The sequence below is a fragment of the Watersipora subatra genome, chromosome 9 (assembly GCF_963576615.1).
Source record: "Watersipora subatra chromosome 9, tzWatSuba1.1, whole genome shotgun sequence".
NCBI lineage: Eukaryota > Metazoa > Bryozoa > Gymnolaemata > Cheilostomatida > Watersiporidae > Watersipora > Watersipora subatra.
This window is the reverse complement of record NC_088716.1, coordinates 33,389,443-33,411,648: the sequence shown is the minus strand read 5'-3', so window position 1 is coordinate 33,411,648 and position 22,206 is coordinate 33,389,443. Positions and strand designations below refer to the sequence as shown.

The 22,206-nt window shown below is 35.7% G+C and overlaps 1 protein-coding gene across 1 annotated transcript in view; it reads right to left on the bottom strand.

The window, feature by feature from the left end:
• Positions 1–22,206, bottom strand: part of LOC137403814 (cationic amino acid transporter 2-like) — a 50,144-nt gene that overhangs the window by 18,775 nt on the left and 9,163 nt on the right. The window contains exons 4-8 of the mRNA XM_068089869.1: positions 20,001–20,146; positions 17,719–17,838; positions 15,444–15,572; positions 9,081–9,236; positions 6,573–6,724 (exon numbers count right to left, since the gene is read on the bottom strand). Coding sequence (XP_067945970.1) covers positions 6,573–6,724; positions 9,081–9,236; positions 15,444–15,572; positions 17,719–17,838; positions 20,001–20,146 — 703 coding nt within the window. The remainder of the gene's footprint in view (positions 1–6,572; positions 6,725–9,080; positions 9,237–15,443; positions 15,573–17,718; positions 17,839–20,000; positions 20,147–22,206) is intronic.

Below are 22,206 nucleotides of genomic sequence, written 5' to 3'. Positions count from 1 at the left end.
AATAACTGAGTAAATCTCTATAAAAGTGCATGTAGACGAGGGTCTGGATCTTGGAGTGCAGTGCGTAAGCGTTAGAGTAAGTGTTAGTATAAGACCGATGTAAGTGATTCATCATCATATAGGCTGAACTTCTTGTGTCGATAGCTAGTCTTGCAGCAGATCCCCTGGTTCTTAGTTATATTGTCACATACGGGTGATGAGGCATAGTGCATATTCTATTCAAATTTATTATATATGCTTGTCAACACCATGATACTACAATAAAACAATAACTTGATTGTTGATGAAAGGTTATTGAAAGTATGTTAATTATACAGTTGGTCATCTGCGAAGCCATTGGTAACATATAAAAATAAAACACATAAAATGAAAGATATAACATTTACCTTAAAGGTTGACTTGCAACAAAATTCACATTACAGTTATTTGGTATCAAAAGATTCACCATGTCTTACTCTGTTGTAAGTGCCAAATATGTGGAAATGTGATTACAAGCTCTTAAAAGCTCAAAAACGAAAAGCCGCCGTAGATTAGAATCTCTTTATTTCGATGACGTAACCACATAATTTGGTCATCGTCTTGTCACGTATGTTCTCACGTGAATTGAAAGGCCAATACAAAGCTCAATATAAAACTTATCGTAGTACTAGTTTATGACAAACACTTCGGGCTTTACCGAAGACCCCGTATCGAATATAGATGCTCGCTACTTTACAGTTTTATTTCGGCATTATTCAATCGTCAAGTCGTTCTCTGATCATGTGACCCACTACTTCGCAAATAATTTTTGTAGCACTTTTCGATTATCACAGGTGACCAACAGGCTCGTCATGATTATTAGACAATGATATGTACTCCTTCGAGCTAAGGTTAAAAAGTTTAACGATTTTTTATGGTAAGTTATAAGATATCAGTGCTAAAAGTAACAGCATTACAATGACGATAAAATAGACGCGTAAGAACAATAGGCATAGTTTTATTGAGTGCGTGAAGTATTTGTGAAAATATTTCGACGAATAAGGTTGCAAGAAAGTGTAAACAGAAACCATCTCTCACAACTACATCACATTTGAGCCGTTTTGGAAAGGGAATCCAAATTAGGGCGGTCTCGTGTGGCTGCGATTTTCTGTTTGTCTTTTAGCTTTTAAGAGCTTGTAATCACCTTTCCACATATTTTGCACCTACAACACAACAGAGTAAGACATGGTGAATCTTTTCATATTAAATTACAGTAATGTGAATTTTGTTGCAAGTCAACCTTTAATAACGCATCCAGGAGATTGCTAAATAGTATGTGATTTCCCATCTGGTTAACTCTTGATTATACATGTATATGTATATAACGTTGGCATAATGATGAAACTTAATACAAGTAACAGAAAATGTCAGCATTGAAAAACAGAGCTAAAAACTAAATGGCGTTGGCTCAAAGGCTGAGAGAAAAAGGACTTGAAGCACACCTAATCAAATGTATAACACTATGGCAAGTCAGCTGGTAGAGCCCACAAGACCCAGAGACCACCCAAGATCAACAGATCAACTGGCATTCATTCTGGGCAAGAGCAGTGAATCATACAGGGTGTCTATATTGTGAAGTACACTATCAAATTATAAAAATTTAACAGAGAAGCAGAACCGTACAATAGCTACTACAAATTTTACCAGTCAGCATGTCAGGAGGGCGTCCTGTAGATCCTATATGGTGCGATTTTGAAAAACTTTACGAGAATAACAAAGTCTGTAGAGCCAAGTGTAAGATATGTGGTGATAAGGTTAGTGCCAAGGCAGATAGACTGCGGAGCCATATAAAAAGGCATAAGGCTGGAGATGGAGCAAGTTCCACTGCTGCAAATAAATCCTCCAACAAAAACGCAAAGGTAAGTTTTTTCTAATATTCGTTTTGTTTGATTAATTTTAGTTAAAAGGAAAAGTTTAATAGTGTCATTTATAAATATATAAACCTGTTATAATGGTTAGTGATGAATGATCTATCTTGTCTGATAATTTTAATTTTTAATTAAAATTAAAATTGAAGTTATAAGTGGTGAGTCAAAGCGGTTTTTACAAATTTTTTTAATGTGAATTGTGCCATAAGTACGATTTTTAAAAATTAATATTTTTACAAAATTTATTTTGAACTGTTCTAGTGCAATCGTCAACAGCCAGTTTTTGTATCAATTGTTTCATTGAGGTTAATTCTTTTCACTAAAAACGATTGTACATTGAAGCCCCATAAATTCCCAACATTGCACTTTGCTTTGTAAACTCGTTTTTATTTTATTTAATAATAGTAATACAGCTAATAATTATTGTTTTGATTGCGCTAATTCAATCATTTTGTTTATTATTCAGGCATCTACTTCTACTGATGAGCTGGAGGATATTATTTGTGTTGGGAGCAATCAGTTGATGCTTATGTCGTAAAAACCAATGAAGGAAAAGCGACTGAATTGGACAAGCTCATTTCAAAGGTGTTCTATGGGTGCAATCTACCGTTTGCTTTAGCAGAAAATCCTTTGTGGAAAAACATGATCGAGACCCTCCGACCTGGATACGTGGCGCCATCTAGAAAAGCTTTGGCAGGCTCGTTGCTCGACACTGTACACAAAGAAGTTGACAGTAATATTAAAAGCCGTTTGTCAGGAAAAGAGGTAACACTTCTTCAAAACGGTTGGAGCGATATTCACAACTCTCCAGTCATTGCTACTGCCGTTCATGATGGTGAGAAGTCTTATTTTATTTCAAGCGTAGACACCGGTAGTAACATTAAAACTGCAGAATACTGCACTCAACTCGCAAATGACACTATCACCAATCTAGAAAATAATTACTCTGCCAAAGTGGTAGCAGTGGCTACCGACAATGAAAGCAAAATGAAGTGATGAGGAAAAATTTAGAAAAGGACAATGGTATCATTACATATGGCTGTTCTAGCCACTATTTACATGTAAATCTGCTTGGTCAAGACCTCACAGTTTCAGCAATCATGGCTAACGTTGTCGAAATCCGAAAGTACTTTAGAAATCACCACACACCAAATGCTTTGTTGAGACAGCAAGTAGGCGCTATAAAACCGCAGCTGTCGTGTAAAACACGACGGAATAGTCAAATCACATGCCCGAAAAAGTACATTTGTAACCGGCCGTTCATGTTGACAGTGTGCAATGGAGATAATAATGTGGAAAAGAGAATAACCGACTTGGTGAACAATCAAAATCTGTATCAGCAAGCAAAAGATATGGTTTCTCTTCTAGAGCCAATTAGTTTCGCTTTGGAAAGGTGCCAATCTGACAACTGCAATATAGCGGAATCATGTCAATTGTGGCTCAACATTCTGAAAAACTCTAACAGCTCAGACCACATGACGCAAGAAATGAAAAAATCAGTGCAATCACAATTTGCTGATGCGGTCACGTCAGCTCACTTCTTAGCAAACCTGTTAGACCCGCGATACCTCGGTTCTGATCTGGAACAAAGCCAGGAAGAAGAGGGAGAAAATTATCTGAGAGTGAGAATACTAAACTCTGTTCCTACACTATACATGTTTACCAACTATGTAGCCCCATTCGTAGAATCATTATTTGACGAAAATATGCGTAAGAGCTTGCCTCCACTTGTCTGGTGGAATAGCATGATTTGAAAGTCTAAAAGCGATACTGTGCGTGCGTTAGGTGAGTTGGGAAATTTTTTTTCTATATTGCCCGCATCTTCAGCTGCTATAGAGTGAGTGTTTAGCACTTCTTCCTTAGTACAGACCAAGCTGCGCAACAGGCTTGGAGTGGAGAAAGCATCCAAATTGGTAGCTTGCTACCAAAACCTAAAAACAATTTTTTTAGCGTATGATTCGGCCGAAGACGAGGATTAACTTTTCTTAGATAATCAAATCTCAATACTCTAATCTGTTTGTTCAGTTCACCGGTCTCGGCAACTTGGCATTCATTATCTTCGTGTTTTTGTTTTTCAATTAATTTTGAATTGTTGTATTATGCTCACTGTCATGTTTCACAAGTATCAGTTTTGCTTTTTATTCAATATTGATATTTAATATATGTAAATAAACAAATACTATCTTGTAATCAAGTCTTTTCATTTAATATTTAGAAAATAAATCAATTATAAAGGTAATGCGCCTTTTTAGCCTGTGTACTGTTAAAGAGCCATAAAGAAACTCTATGACAACTAATGGTAAAAGTGTATTGTTATTCTTTGCTTTAGCATTAGTCAACTTGTCAAAAAAGAGGTTTTTTAATTTTTCGCGCTTTCTGTCAAAAAATGAGTTTTTCCCGGGGTGGTAAAAACCGGCGGTAATAACCATCATGGGAAATACTATGCCAACCCTGATATATATGTATACCTATATATGGTACTATCATTGGTAGTGTATTTATATAGATGAGGGAAGCGCTAGAAAACTGGAAGTCAGTAAGTTTGGGGTCTTACATAAGCTGACAAGAACAGCATACAATACCTCAGGCACCTCAGACACCTCTGCTTTATTCATCAGCGCTCAGCACCGATGCCCTGTTAGCTTGCTGACTGCATGTAACGAGTCATGTACAGTAACATTTCTAAAAAACTTTTGTTCAGCAAGTTCATCCTATCACTATGTGCTATGACAAGCAACGCAGAAAAAAACCAGTGCAGCTCAAGTTCTTGTGAGTTATCGAAGTAAACAGCTTTGAGAATGATGATACTCTTCAATTCAATATGGGAATTACGCAAATAACTTGGCACAGAAACAAGGAACTAAACAATACTAACCGATGCTAGTCTGACAAAGTGCCAAGTCAAGAAATAGCCTATGACAGTTGAGCGTGAGCAAAGGGAAACAGTCTATATAAACTCATAAACTGTCCTATGTCTCAGTGAGTAGTATATCTATACTCATGATATGCCCTATGTATCACTGAGTAGTCTATCTATACTCATAAACTGCCCTGTGTTTCACTGAGTAGTCTATCTATACTCATAAACTGTCCTGTGTCTCACTGAGTAGTATATCTATACTCATAAACTGTCCTGTGTCTCACTGAGTAGTATATCTATACTCATAAACTACCCTATGTCTCACTGAGTAGTCTATCTATACTCATAAACAGTCCTATGTCTCAGTGAGTAGTATATCTATACTCATAAACTGTCCTGTGTCTCACTGAGTAGTCTATCTATACTCATAAACTGCCCTATGTCTCACTGAGTAGTATATCTATACTCATAAACTGCCCTGTGTCTCACTGAGTAGTATATCTATACTCATAAACTGCCCTGTGTCTCACTGAGTAGTCTATCTATACTCATAAACTGCCCTATGTCTCACTGAGTAGTCTATCTATACTCATAAACTGTCCTATGTCTCACTGAGTAGTTTATCTATACTCATAAACTGCCCTATGTCTCACTGAGTAGTCTATCTATACTCACAAACTGTCCTATGTCTCACTGAGTAGTCTATCTATACTCATAAACTGTCCTATGTCTCACTGAGTAGTCTATCTATACTCATAAACTGCCCTATGTATCACTGAGTAGTCTATCTATACTCATAAACTGCCCTATGTCTCACTGAGTAGTATATCTATACTCATAAACTGCCCTGTGTCTCACTGAGTAGTCTATCTATACTCATAAACTGTCCTGTGTCTCACTGAGTAGTCTATCTATACTCATAAACTGCCCTGTGTCTCACTGAGTAGTCTATCTATACTCATAAACTGCCCTGTGTCTCACTGAGTAGTCTATCTATACTCATAAACTACCCTGTGTCTCACTGAGTAGTCTATCTATACTCATAAACTGCCCTGTGTCTCACTGAGTAGTCTATCTATACTCATAAACTGCCCTGTATATCACTGAGTAGTATATCTATACTCATGAACTGCCCTATGTCTCACTGAGTAGTCTATCTATACTCATAAACTGCCCTGTGTCTCACTGAGTAGTCTATCTATACTCATAAACTGCCCTGTGTCTCACTGAGTAGTCTATCTAGACTCATAAACTGCCCTGTGTCTCACTGAGTAGTCTATCTATACTCATAAACTGCCCTGTGTCTCACTGAGTAGTCTATCTATACTCATAAACTGCCCTGTGTCTCACTGAGTAGTCTATCTAGACTCATAAACTGCCCTGTGTCTCACTGAGTAGTCTATCTATACTCATAAACTGTCCTGTGTCTCACTGAGTAGTCTATCTATACTCATAAACTGCCCTGTGTCTCACTGAGTAGTATATCTATACTCATAAACTGCCCTGTGTCCCACTGAGTAGTCTATCTATACTCATAAACTGCCCTGTGTCTCACTGAGTAGTCTATCTAGACTCATAAACTGCCCTGTGTCTCACTGAGTAGTCTATCTATACTCATAAACTGCCCTGTGTCTCACTGAGTAGTCTATCTATACTCATAAACTGCCCTATGTCTCACTGAGTAGTATATCTATACTCATAAACTGCCCTGTGTCTCACTGAGTAGCCTACCTATACTCATGAACTCTCATGTGTCTCAATGGCATTATGGTCAGCATCCTTCACTATTGAGCACCTTCTCCTTATTAACGAACGCTAATACTCACCCTATCTGTGTAGTTGTGTGGAGGCAATTCCCAGTTAGCTGGGTTTGCTTTGAAGGAACCAGCCACGACAGCCACAAGTATGTTAAGTAAATTCAAACCGGTGAATACATTGTTGAACATAGTAGACTCCTTCACTCCGCAGGCCAGTAGGACTGAAACAGAAATGCAATGTCTGAGAGTTGAAACAATGGCACTGAAGTATCTATCAGTTATCTGCTTAATCAACCTTACCAACTTTTATTCATGCATGTTTGTATGTATGCATGCATGTATGTGTGTATGTATGTATGTATGTATGTATGCATGTATGTATGTATGTATGTATGTATGTATGTATGTATGTATGTACGCATTTGTGCTAAATGCAGTGCGTGAAAGTTTTGCTTTGCCGAATAATTGTTTGGACATTGTGGAGGGACATTGTGGAGGTACATTGTGGAGGTACATTGTGGAGGTACATTGTGGAGGTACATTGTGGAGGTACATTGTGGAGGACATTGTGGAAGGTATTGGACAATTAGAAGATTTTCATTCCATCAAAAGCAGCAATCAAAACGCAGCTATGCAATCAAACAATAGAAATATTTTTGTTTTAAAAATGTAAATTTTGTTTCTGTATGTAATATAAGTATGGTTCGTTTATGTCACTTGTTCATGAATATATATTTATATCACTTGATAGATTATCATTAAATAACTTATAAATATGCAGATTCATAACATGCTAGTTAATATCATCATCTATAATCATAAACTGTCCTGTGTCCCACTGAGTAGTCTATCTATACTCATAAACTGCCCTATGTATCACTGAGTAGTCTATCTATACTCATAAACTACCCTGTGTCTCACTGAGTAGTATATCTAGACTCATAAACTGCCCTATGTCTCACTGAGTAGTCTATCTATACTCATAAACTGCCCTATGTCTCACTGAGTAGTATATCTATACTCATAAACTACCCTATGTCTTACCCAGTAGTCTATCTATACTCATAAACTGCCCTATGTATCACTGAGTAGTCTATCTATACTCATAAACTACCCTGTGTCTCACTGAGTAGTATATTTAGACTCATAAACTGCCCTATGTCTCACTGAGTAGTCTATCTATACTCATAAACTGCCCTATGTCTCACTGAGTAGTATATCTATACTCATAAACTGTCCTATGTATCACTGAGTAGTCTATCTATACTCATAAACTGCCCTATGTCTCACTGAGTAGTCTATCTATACTCATAAACTGTCCTGTGTCTCACTGAGTAGTTTATCTATACTCATAAACTGCCCTATGTCTCACTGAGTAGTATATCTATACTCATAAACTGTCCTGTGTCTCACTGAGTAGTATATCTATACTCATAAACTGCCCTATGTCTCACTGAGTAGTCTATCTATACTCATAAACTGTCCTGTGTCTCACTGAGTAGTCTATCTATACTCATAAACTACCCTATGTCTCACTGAGTAGTCTATCTATACTCATAAACTGCCCTATGTCTCACTGAGTAGTATATCTATACTCATAAACTGCCCTGTGTCTCACTGAGTAGTCTATCTATACTCATAAACTGCCCTGCGTCTCACTGAGTAGTATATCTATACTCATAAACTGCCCTATGTCTCACTGAGTAGTATATCTATACTCATAAACTGTCCTGTGTCTCACTGAGTAGTTTATCTATACTCATAAACTGCCCTATGTCTCACTGAGTAGTATATCTATACTCATAAACTGCCCTATGTCTCACTGAGTAGTCTATCTATACCCATAAACTGCCCTGTGTCTCACTGAGTAGTATATCTTTACTCATAAACTGTCCTGTGTCTCACTGAGTAGTCTATCTATACTCATAAACTGCCCTATGTCTCACTGAGTAGTATATCTATACTCATAAACTGCCCTATGTCTCACTGAGTAGTCTATCTATACTCATAAACTGTCCTATGTCTCACTGAGTAGTCTATCTATACTCATAAACTGTCCTATGTCTCACTGAGTAGTCTATCTATACTCATAAACTGTCCTATGTCTCACTGAGTAGTCTATCTATACTCATAAACTGTCCTATGTCTCACTGAGTAGTCTATCTATACTCATAAACTGCCCTATGTCTCACTGAGTAGTCTATCTATACTCATAAACTGCCCTGTGTCTCACTGAGTAGTATATCTATACTCATAAACTGTCCTATGTCTCACTGAGTAGTCTATCTATACTCATAATTCTGAGATTTTAATAGCTATAGTTGGACATACACAAACTGAGAAATATATATATATATATATATATATATATATATATATATATATATATATATATATATATATATATATATAGATGAACTAAAATCCATTCAATATTTAACTGCAACTTTGTAAAACATTGTGACTTGTTAGATATTAGACATTTTGGTAGAATTTTTGGACATAAAGAACAAACCAAGTGGTACCACAAACCATGAGCTAGTTAACAAGGCAACTAATGGAAGCCTGGCAGCTTACCTGCAAGGACTACCGTAAGACCAAATGCAAGAAAATCTGGATATGTTCCCAAAAAGTTGATATCCATATGCATGTTAGAATTGAAGAACTCGGCCATTCGATTGTCTATGAGTGAGTCGAAGTAGGTAGAACACGCACTGGCCACACTGGCTGTACCTGCAGACAATCACAATCAAATATGACCTCTGGTTGTACCTGCAGACAATCACAATCAAACATGCCTTTGAGATAATAGAAACGCAGTATAACCTCGTAGAAATAGACACTAGTATAATCTAATAGCAATAGACACAGTATAACCTGACAGCGATAAACACAGTATAACCTGGCTGCAATAGACACACAGTATAACCTGCCAGCAATAGACACACAGTATGACCTGACAACAATTATAGACACGGTATAACCTGACAGCAATAAACACAGTATGACCTGCCAGCGATAGACACACAGTATGACCTGGCAGCAATAGACACACAATATAATCTGGCAGAGATAGACACACAGTATAACCTGACAGCAATAAACAGTATGACCTGACAGCGATAGACACACAGTGTAACCTGACAGCAATTATAGATACGGTATAACCTGACAGCAATAGACACAGTATAACCTGACAGCAATAGACATGGTATAACCTGACAGCAGTAGACACAGTGTAACCCGGCAGAGATAGACACACAGTATGACCTGGCAGCAATCGATGATGCAGTATAACCTGGGCCATATGAAGACCTTCCCAACTCTCATGTTCTTTGGCACTGATGTTAAACAAGAGGTGGCAAGAAGCGGTGTGCTGGTATCTTAGTAACTACACAAGCCTAGTATGACAATTACCTTGCTAGACAATGCTTCATATGCACACGCTGTTTATAAACATTATCTTCTCTAGCCATATGCTGGACAACCATGTATACATTGAGGACAATTATGAACAATCGCTTTAGACATTTGTTTAATCACAAATTATTATGTATATATTATTATTAGTGTATTATTATAATTCACAGTTTATCACTTCTGAAAATTTTTCAAAGCAGAAAACGTGCAATTATTGGTAATAATAGAAATAAAACGACAAAGAATGAAAGTGCACAGCAAAGAGAAACAATGATGCTGAAGAACTGCTGGTGCCATCTCTATTCTGTAATGCGGTGACCAGCGGGTCAGTTACCCTTGACAAGACCAACTCACTGACCTCTAAGCTAATTACCAGCAGAAATAATGGGATTCCTTCATTGTAACCACAATAGTGTGAGACTGAAAACACGAGTGGGCTGTTGCTAGAAATACAAAAACTTGGAATGTACTGCCAACTGGTTAATGCTCGCCACTTTGTTACATCAAGTTAATAAACTTGATGTAAAATTCGTATAGAAAGGGCAAGAATATTTTCACGCGCTCAAAGATGTGATTGCATCAAATTTTAATTGATTTTAACAGAAAGTATTGATTTTTTCTAGCAGCTGATATGTTGTTTGCTGTTTTAGGCGATCTCACTGTCAAGATATTTGAAGATTAAAATCGACAAAAATTGATTGCGGTAAAAACGCTCAGAAAAAAAAGATGTGCCCAGACTTGCCCAAAATGATGTATATAGTGAAACAGCCTGTCTCTATCTCTCGTATTCACATCGGCTATGGCGATAAAAGTCTAGTCCTAAGCGGCTCTATTGGCATATATTTTATTTTGTATTTGCTCATGACAGCTAGAATAAAGTTTTAAATCTAGCTACAGATACATTATTATAAATGTCTCAAACGCCTCAAATAAGTGTAATTAAAAACTTGTCATATGAGTTTCCTCTAAATGCCGTATGTGAGTACCGACTACGATTCGGTCAGTCTACAGTAATTAGGTCGTCGAGTTATCTTATTTCATCACGGCCTTTGTATCAGCGAACTTCTCAGTTGCTACCCACACCCAAAACTAGTTACTAGATATAATAAGCAAGCTGCATCTTTGAAAAGAATATGTTCGAATATATAACGAAATCAACTGCATCCTTACAAAGTCATGTATAGTCAAACGTTATTTAGTCATTATTAGTATCAATTTGTAGAAAATAATTTATTGGTCACATTTAATTAGTTGATTCAAGTACTGAACAATCGGTTTTATGAGTTGACCGAGATAGTGAACGCAAAGTCATTTTCTTTTAAATCAATTAACTCACCAATTCTGGCAAAGGGTTAAAAAAGCCATTCTTGCACCTGATTGGTAATTTGCGTCATAGACTCACCTGTTTTCACTTAGTAGTGTGGAGCATAAAATCCTTTGAGCTTTTATTAATTGGTTCGTTGGAATTGAGTCGAGCTACTGAGAGTACCTGTCAATAGAGCTCGGATTACACTTCATAAATCCATCTATCATACAAGATTTTGGCACAGGTGGCAATGGGGCTATGATGTATTCAATATGTTCTGCAAATTATAATTTGTATTATCTTCAACAATTTTTTTATTATATAATCTTTACAAGACCAAAAATTTTCAACTCGGAATAAAGTTTCTATTAGAAACACCAATCCAAGTCGTGGCCACTCACATAGTTTCAGCTCATATAAAAGGACAAATTACTCTACTGCAGAAAACTCAAACTCTGTAGAAGTTGAGTACCTGTTTACCGCAGATAAATCATATGTGTGTAAGACGATTTACTTGCAGTAAACTGTCTTCCACACAGACCATTTACTGTGTGTAAAACAGTAAATCAATGATAGTGATCACCGCTGACAACACAGCTCCGCTGATGGCACCACATAAACATCCTGTAATCTATAAAACAAATGTAATAAATATACATGTATGTCATTCATAGATGTGTCATTCTAACCCGTATCTACTGAAAGCTTTGACTTTGAGCGTTAGATAGATTGAGAGTGTAAAATTATAAAATGAACAAATGTTCAACAAAAGCATAAGTACGCCAAGCCAACAATTCTAAGCTTTGTTTCTGTGAACTAAAGATGAGCATTGATCAGCGATTTTTCTCCCTTTCTACAAGTGAGAAGTGAACATAAACTCAAATCATAAATCAAACTTATTACTAGCTAAAACTGTCAAAGAAAATTTGAAGCAAATATTATAGCTAGGTGAAACAATAAAATAGTTCTGAAGCAATGACTTTTGATAGCAAAAAGTTAAAATTTTATCTATTAGTAAACGTATTCATGAGTACTAAAATTATTACCTTTAGTATATTTAACACTTGTTCATCAATCTAAGCCATTATGTTGCTAGATGTTATAGATTAACTAAGAAGCCATCAATTTAACAATCAACATCGATTATTTTGTAGCAAGAACTCACTGTGCATCCGTATCACGCACACGTGCACAGGAAGTTACATTATAGTCTCAAACAGGGAAATATAATCTGAATGTAAACACAACAGTATATATATTGGAGACTCAAAGTTAAAGACAAATTTACCCCCATTTTCTTATCTTCCTCTGCAGCATAACGCTGCTGATGCCTGTCAGCTCTAACCATAAGCTGTTTGCCTCAAACTTTCACCCCCTGATGTTCAGAAAACTCTGAGTCGCCTTTGCAGGAGCTGGAAGCATTGTTACAATTCTGTTGTTCGTCAATAAAATGTGTCGATGCAGTAGTGCAGTAAATTAACAATGTCAATTAATTCAGTAAATAGCGATGTTGATGTGCGATCTAATAATTGAGTAAAACCCTAACTTCGAGATCACAGACAACGCGTTTTACGAGCGGTAACATTTATTATAACCTATATAAAAGGTTCGTGCTTGTGATTGGCTAACGAAGAGATGTTGTACATGTATTTATCGCTTGTGAATTTTTTTCACATGCATCACTATACACGTCACGAATGAAACACCCGCTCGAATTTCAGCGCTTAAAGATCACAGACAACGCGTTTTACAAGCGATAACATTTATTATGAAATCTATAATAATTTTGTGCTGATGATTGGCTAAAGAAGAGATCTTACATTTATCGCTCGTGCACTCTTTTCACATGTATTACTATACACGTCACGAATAAAGCACCCACTCAAATCTGAGCATTTCAAAAAATGGCCTCATTCAAAAGCTTATATCTCTGGACAGTGTTAGTCTACGAAGACAAAAATTGATGGAAAGTTTTCTGAATATCAGGTGGTGAAAGTTTGAGGCAAACCACTTATGGTTAGAGCTGACAGGCGTCAGCAGCGTTATGCTGCAGAGGAAGATACAAAAATGGGGGTAAATTTGTCTTTAACTTTGAGTCTCCTATATATACTGTTGTGTTTACATTCAGATTATATTTCCCTGTTTGAGACTATAATGTAACTTCCTGTGCATGCATGTATGGTTCGAATGAACCGTGAGTCCTTGCTATAAAATAAATGATGCCGATTGTTAAATTGACAGCTTCTTAATTAACCTATAGCATCTAGAAATATAATGGCTTAGATTGATGAACAAGTGTTGAAGATACTAAAAGTAATAATTTTAGTACTCATGAATACATTTACTAATTGATAAAATTATAACTTTTTGCTATCACAAATCATTACTTCATAACTTTTTTATCGTTGCACCTAGCTATAATAATCACTTCAAATTTTATTTGGCAGTTTTAGCTGGTAAATTAGATTTATGATTACAATCTATGTTCACTTCTCACTTGTAGAAAGTGAGGAAAATCAATTGACCAATGCTCATCTTCAACTCCCAAAAACAAAGCTTGAAACTGTTGGCTTGGCGTACTTATGCTTTTGCTAAACATTTATCCATTTTGAAAATTACACTCGCAATCTATCTAACTCCAATTTTAAAAGCTTTCAGTAGATACGCATTAGAACGACGTATATATGAATGGCATATGTTTATTACATTTGTTTTATTGATTACAAGATGTTGATGTAGTGCCACTAGCAGAGCAGCTGCGTTAGTCCGGAAACTGCCATAAATGGGAAAGAGAGACACTAATGTGTGCTGCACAAACTATGATATGTTTTGTTTGAGTTTGCTGCAGTAGCTTAATTTGGCCAATTATATGAGTGAAACTATGCGAGTGGCCACGACTTGGATGGATGTTTTAAACAGAAACTTTATACCAAAATTTTTGACTTGTAAAATTTGTCTAATAAAATAATATTGTAGAAGATAATGCAAAACATGATTTGCAGAACATATTGAACAAATCATAGCCTCGTCGCCACTTGTGCTGAAATCTTGTCTGATAGATGGATTTATGAAGTGTAATCAGAGCAGTATTGACGGGTACTTTGGCAGAGTTTGACTCAATTTCAACAGACCAAATAACAAAAGATAAAAGTATTTCATGTTTCACACTACCAAGTGAAAACAGGTGAGTCTATGCCGCAAACCGCCAAGCAGATGCAAGAATGGCTTTATTAACCCTTTGCCAGAATCGGTGGGTTGATTGATTCCAACAATATTGACGTTGTTTTGCCTTCACTACTTCAGTCAACTCATAAAACCATTTGTTTAGTAGTTGAATACACTAATCAAATGTAACTAGTAAATTATTTTCTACAAATTGATTCTAATAATGACTAGATAACGTTGACTATACATGACTTTTCTAGGAATGCAGTTGGTTTCGCTATATATTCGAACATATTCTTTACAAAGATGTGGCTTGCTTATTTTATTTAGTAACTAGTCTGGTATAGATAGCAACTGAGAACTTTGCTGATACAAAGGCCGCGATAAAGTAAGTTAACTCGACTTGATTACCGTAGACTGTCAGAATCATAGTTAGTAATCAAATTTTTACACAGCATTTAGAGGAAAATAAAATGATAAATTTTTAATTTCCCTTATTGGAGACGTTTGAGACATTTATAATAATGTATCTGTAGCTAGATTTAAAATTCTATCCTAGCAATCATGAGCAAATACAAAATAAAATATATGCCAATAGAGCCGCGTAAGACTAGACTTTTATCGCAAATAACCGATGTGAATACGAGAGATAACAACAGGCTGTTGTTATCTGTTAATAATGAACAGGCTGTTTCATTATATACATCATTTTGGGAAGTGTGGACACATTTGTTTTTCTGAGCGTTTTTACTGCAATCAATTTTTTTCAATTTTACACTTCAAATATCTTGACAATGAGATCACCTAACACAACAAACAACATATAAACTGATAGATCACCTAAAACAACAAACAACATATCAACTGATAGATCACCTAAAACAACAAACAACATATCAGCTGATAGATCACCTAAAACAACAAACAACATATCAACTGATAGATCACCTAAAACAACAAACAATATATCAACTGATATGTTGTTTGTTGTCAATGCAGTATTACGATGACACAAAGAAGCTGGCTAGTTGTCATCAAAGAATACTGACCAATCATATACTCCAATGTAAGATTCCAACCAATCACAAAAGCCATCAGTTCCCCTACAGTTATGTATGTATAGAGGTATGCAGAGCCTGTTTTAGGTACTCTTGCCCCAAACTCAGCGTAGCAGACTCCTACAAAAAGAACAGCCATGCTATAGAAGTGGGTCACTTGCAGAGCTATAGAAGTGGGTCACTTGCAGAGCTATAGAAGTGGGTCACTTGCAGAGCTATATAAGTGGGTTACTTGCAGAGCTATAGAAGTGGGTCACTTGCAGAGCTATAGAAGCAGGTCACTTGCAGAGCTATAGAAGTGGGTCACTTGCAGAGCTATAGAAGCAGGTCACTTGCAGAGCTATAGAAGCAGGTCACTTGCAGAGCTATAGAAGTGGGTCACTTGCAGAGCTATAGAAGCAGGTCACTTGCAGAGCTATAGAAGCAGGTCACTTGCAGAGCTATAGAAGTATGTCACTTGCAGAGCTATATAAGTGGGTCACTTGCAGAGCTATAGAGGTGGGCCACTTGAAAAGATGATATTTGTGATTTATTTTCATCAACAAAATTAGTTGAGCAAAAGAAAAAAGCTGGAGGAGTGATGAAGCCCATACTATGCAATAGCATAGCTAGTCGTGGCGTTGGGCTTGTCTTCATCGGTTTTATTCACATACAACCTGAGTTCTCTCTTGAAACTGGCCACCTTCTCTATGCCTTTAATAGTCTTAGGAGTTGATTCTAAAAAATAACGTGTTGAAAATCTACCCTGCGATGGCCTACACGGGAAGAAGATTGTGGGAGATTTAGACAGGAATTTGAGAATCGGGTTTGATGTATTGTGCGAGGGATGTAATTACAAAGAAATTATTGATGAGCTGAAAGTATAACGCGATATGAATATAGTGAACTGGTGGGTAGTATGGATGATGATTTGAAAAGAGGTTTGGTGTGGGTGAGGCAAGGATTTTTGTGAATGGTCCTTATCATGCGTTTTTGAAGTATTATTAAATTTGTAGGATGAGTGAGAGGTGCATTGCCCCATGCCTCAATGCAATATGAAAGTTTAGAATTAACCATGGAATTGTATAATAAAAGCAGAGGTTTGCGGGGTAAATATTCAGATGTGCGGTAGAGTAAGCCTTATAAAGGTCTCAGTTTTTTTAATAAATATTTGATGTGTTTTTTCCAAGTGAGATTAGAATCAATGAAAATACCTAAGAATTTAGTATGATCTGTCTGACAAATTGGTTTGTTGAAAATGAAAAAGGGATGAGTGTTATCTAGATGAAATTTATTTTGGGTTTTTTTAGTAACATGAAATTAGTCTTATCAACATTTAAGGTGAGTTTGTTAGAAGTGCACCAGTTTTGAATAGCGAGAAGTTAGTTATTTAAGCAATCTATGTGCTCGTTGATGTTAGAGGATTCGAAAAAGAGATTAGTGTCATCTGCATAGAGCAAAGGCGTGAAAAAGTTGGTGACATGTGTTAAATCATTTATGTTTATTAAAAAAAGAGTTGGACCAAGGATGGAACCTTGAGGTACACCACATGTTAAATCTAGTATGGAAGATAAAATGTTACCAATAATAGTGTGTTGTTTACATTCAGTTAGATAGCTTTTGATCCAGTTAATTACGGTGATGTCAAAATTAAAATTGTGGAGTTTTTAGTACAATGTGTTATAATCTATTGTGTTAAAGGCTTTACTAAAATCTAGAAAGATGCCAAAAACACATTTACCATCATCTAAGGAATTTAAAACATTATTAGTCAATTTAATTAGTGCATCCTTGGTGCTGCACTTTTTTCTAAAACCATACTGCCCATCATTAAGCAGTAAATTACCCTCAAGGTATTCCATAATCTGTTTATTTACAGCGTTTTCAATTATCTTACTTGGCACTGGTAGCAAACTAACGGGTCTGTAATTAGAGCAAGTTTTATTTGAGCCTTTTTTAAACAAGGATTTTACTTTAGCTATTTTCATTTTACTTGGTACTTAAAAAGTTGTTAAGCTGGAGTTTAAAATTACAGTTATTACAGGAGCAATAGCTTCTGCCGCATCATCAACCAATTTTGATGGAATGTTATAAGGAATGACAATACATTGTATTGTCTGGAAGTGGGTCACTTGCAGACAGTACAATGTATTACTATTAGTTGATGGACTATGTATTATTTTTCTTCCTTTTAACCAAAAATTTCCATATTTATTCATGAATCTACAAACTGGTACACCGAGTGTGTAGATTAGGTCAAGTATCCCACAGATAATCAAATACTTACCAGCAAATATTGATGCAATGGCAGCAATCAGAAAGGAAAGTACAACAGAAGGTCCGGAATGCTCCTTAGCAACCTGGCCTGCCACTATGTAGATTCCAGCGCCTAGCGTACTGCCTATACCTGAAATTTTTTCAGAAGTTGTAGAGTTCAACAAACTTGGCCAAAGGGCATGCACAAGTGTAAATGCAGTGTGGAACACATCAGTTGTGCTTTTGCTGCCAAGGAAGATACGCATACTACTATTGAAGATTTGATCACGTCAAATTTTAGTTGATTTTAAAAGAAAGTATTTTATTTTATCTATCAGTTAATATGTAGTTTGTTGAGTTAGGCGATCTCATTGTCAAAATATTTGAAGATTAAAATCGACAAAAATGGATCGCGGTAAAAATACTCAGGAAAGAAAACATGCCCAGACTTGCTCAAAATGATGTAACTAGTGAAACAACCCGTCTCTATCTCTCGTATTCACAACGGCTATTGCGATAAAAGTCTAGTCCTAACCGGCTCTATTGGTATTTATTTTATTTTGTATTTGCTCATGTTAACTAGAATAAAATTTTAAATCAAGCTACAGATACATTATTATAAATGTCTCAAACGCCTCAAATAAAGGAAATTAAAAATCTGTTGTAGTAGTTTCCTCTGAATGCTGTGTAAAAATTTGAGTACCGACTACGATTCTACCAGTCTACGGTAATTAGGTCGTCGAGTTAACTTATTTCGTTGCAGCCTTTGTATCACGCGGCGTTTGTATCAGCTAAGTTCTCTGTTGCTACCCACATCGGAAACCAACTACTAAATAAAATAAGCTCGCCCCCATCTTTGAAAAGAATATGTTGCTAGTTGCTAGATAAAATAAGCAAGCCACATCTTTAAAAATAATATGTTCGAATATATGGCGAAACCAACTGCATCCCTAGAAAAGTCATGTATAGTCAACGTTATGTAGTCATTATTAGTACCAATTTGTAGAAAAGAATTTACTGGTCACATTCGATTAGTTAATTCAAGTACAAAACAAATGGTTTTATGAGTTGACTGATATAGTGAACATAAAACAACATCAGTTTCGTTGAAATCAATTAATCCAATTCTGGCAAAGGGTTATTAAAGCCATTCTTGCACCTAGTTAGCGGTTTGTAAACTCACCTGTTGCCACTAATTAGGGTGAAACAGAATTTTTCGAATGTAATATTTGTTCCGTTGGAATTAAGTCACGCTAGTCAAAAGTAGTTGTCAATACAGCCCTGAATACACTTCATAAATCCATCTATCAGACAAGATTTCAGCACAGATGGCAACAGGGCTATGATGTATTTGATATGTTCTGCCAATCATATTTTGCATTATTTTCAACATTATTAGTTTGTTATACAATTTTTACAAGCCAAAAAATTTTCATCGCAGCATTAGACAGATTGAGAGTGTAAAACTACAAAATGAACAAATCTTTAGCAAAAGCACAAGTACGCCAAGCCAACAATTCCAAGCTTTGTTTCTGAGAGCTAAAGATGAGCATTGGTCAATTGATTTTCCTCACTTTCTACAAGTGAGAAATGAACATAAATTCTAATCATAAATCTAATTTACTAGCTAAAACTGCCAAAGAAAATTTTAAGCAAATGTTATAGCTAGGTGAAACGAGTTGTGAAACGATTAAAAAGTTATGAAACGAGTTAAGTTTATTTATTAGTAGATGTATTCATGAGTATTAAAATTATTACCGTTAGAATACATGTATAGGATACTCAAAGTCAAAGATAAATTTACCTCCATTCTCCTGTCTTTCTCTGCAGGATAACGCTGATGACGCCTGTCAGCTCTAACCATAACCTGTCTGCCTATCCTGTCATAACCTGTCTTTAATCACCTGACGCTTGAAAAACTTTGAGTCACCTCCGCTGAACTAAGCATTATTACAATTCTATTGTTCGCCAATAAAAGTCCGTGCAGTAATTCAGAAATTAACCGTTGTCAATTAATTCAGTAAATGAAATATCGATGTCGATGCACATAGCTACGAGAATCTACTACTAGTCGATGCGCGTAACTAACTAGTAATAGAGTAAAATCCCTAACAACGAAAATCTTCGAAATCACAGACAACCCATTTTACGGACGATAACATTAAATATGACCTATATAAAAATTTCCTGCTGATGATTGGCTAAAGAAGGGATCTTATATTTATCACTCGTGGACTCTTTTCACATGTATCATATACATCATATACACCATACACTTCAAGCATATAATGAAATTGTCTGTCAAGCCCATACCTAGAGCAGCAAGGTCAAGAGTACCCAAGCACCTGCGTAATCTTGTCTCTGATACATTCGCATAATCTATTTTCTTCAGCCGGAAAAATGTTGATAAGCCAGAGGTAAGGCAGCTGTTGGTTGCTGAGCAACAGCCATTGCTACAGCTGTAAAATGAGATATTGGGAGCAAGTGAAATAATGTCAGCTTGGTATTAGAATATTGGATAATCTCTAGGATAATCTAGCTTGATACTAGAATATTGGATAATCTCTAGGAAAATCTAGCTTGATACTAGAATAGTGGATAATCTCTAGGATAATCTAGCTTGATACTAAAATATTGAATAATCTCTTGGATAATCTAGCTTGATACTAGAATATTGGATAATCTCTAGGATAATCTAGCATACTGTTGAAAAGAATTACTTGAAACTGAAAATACTCGTTCAATGGTTACACGAATAACAGTAACAACGAATAGATAACAAAAGTACTAATGAATAGATAATAACAGTAATAACATATATATTACAGTAATAACATATATATTACAGTAATAACATATATATTACAGTAACAATAGATATATAACAGTAATAACATATATTACAGTAATAACATATGCATTACAGCAATAACATATATAACAGTAACATATATATTACAGTAATAACATATATATTACAGTAATAATAGATATATAACAGTAATAACATATATTACAGTAATAACATATGCATTACAGCAATAACATATATAACAGTAACATATATATTACAGTAATAACCAATATATAACAGTAATAACATATATATTACAGTAATAACATATATTACAGTAACAACATATGCATTACAGTAATAACATATATATTACAGTAATAACATATATTACAGTAATAACATATGCATTACAGTAATAACATATATATTACAGTAATAACATATATATTACAGTAATAACAGATATATTACATTAATACCGATATAACATATATTTTACAGTATTAATATATATATACAACAGTAATAACATATATATACAACAGTAATAACATAGGAGGAGTAAGTAAGGAGGAGTAAGTAAGGAGTAAGTAAGAAGGAGTAAGTAAAGAGGAATAAGTAAGGAGTAAGTAAGGAGGAGTAAGTAAGGAGGAGTAAGTAAGCAGGAGTAAGTAAGGAGGAGTAAGTAAGGAGGAGTAAGTAAGGAGGAGTAGGTAAGGAGGAGTAAGTAAGGAGGAGTAAGTAAGGAGGAGTAAGTAAGGAGTAAGTAAGGAGGAGTAAGTAAGGAAGAGTAAGTAAGGAGGAGTAAGTAAAAAGGAATAAGTAAGGAGGAGTAAGTAAAGAGGAGTAAGTAAGGAGGAGTAAGTGATGAGTAAGTAAGGAGGAGTAAGTAAGGAGGAGTAAGTAAGGAGGAGTAAGTAAGGAGGAGTAAGTAAGGAGTAAGTAAGGAGGAGTAAGTAAGGAGGAGTAAGTAAGGAGGAGTAAGTAAGGAGGAGTAAGTAAGGAGGAGTAAATAAAGGATCTGTTAAATACAAGGAATCAGGGAGTGAGTACAATCAATCAACTTTGCTACTAAAAATACCATAGATATAATAAATAATAGGTTTATTATATCTATGGCATGGTATGGCAAATCCTTATCCTGCTCAAGTATTTTATCAATGTTGTACGATGAGAATAAAACACATGCAAAGACCTACATTGACTGCACATACATAGACATGAGGCAATAATAATAGATAACTGAAGCATCAGTATGCTGTGGTAAAAATACTTACCTGTAACCCTTACCAACGTGTAAAGACTGGTTCACACTATATCACCATATGAAAGAGTTGTCCTCTCGCCGTTCATCATTGACTCCGCGCACCATAAACCATTTGCATTGATGAAGCAGCGAGGATGCGTTGGAAAGTTTGCAGCTGTCAAACTTTCCAATATTTCGCCGCGCATCAACAACAGCTAGTACAATGTGCACCATTTCGGCAGTAGTAATTCGCTGTCAAGGATAGCGTGATTTATTTAAAGGTTGACTTGCAACAAAATTCACATTACAGTTATTTGATATGAAAAGATTCACCATGTCCTACTCTGTTGTGTTGTAAGTGCAAAATATGTGGAAATGTGACTACAAGCTCTTAAATGCTCAAAAACGAACAGAAAATCGCAGCCACACGAGACCGCCGTAGTTTGGACTCCCTTTCCAAAATGGCTCAAATGTGA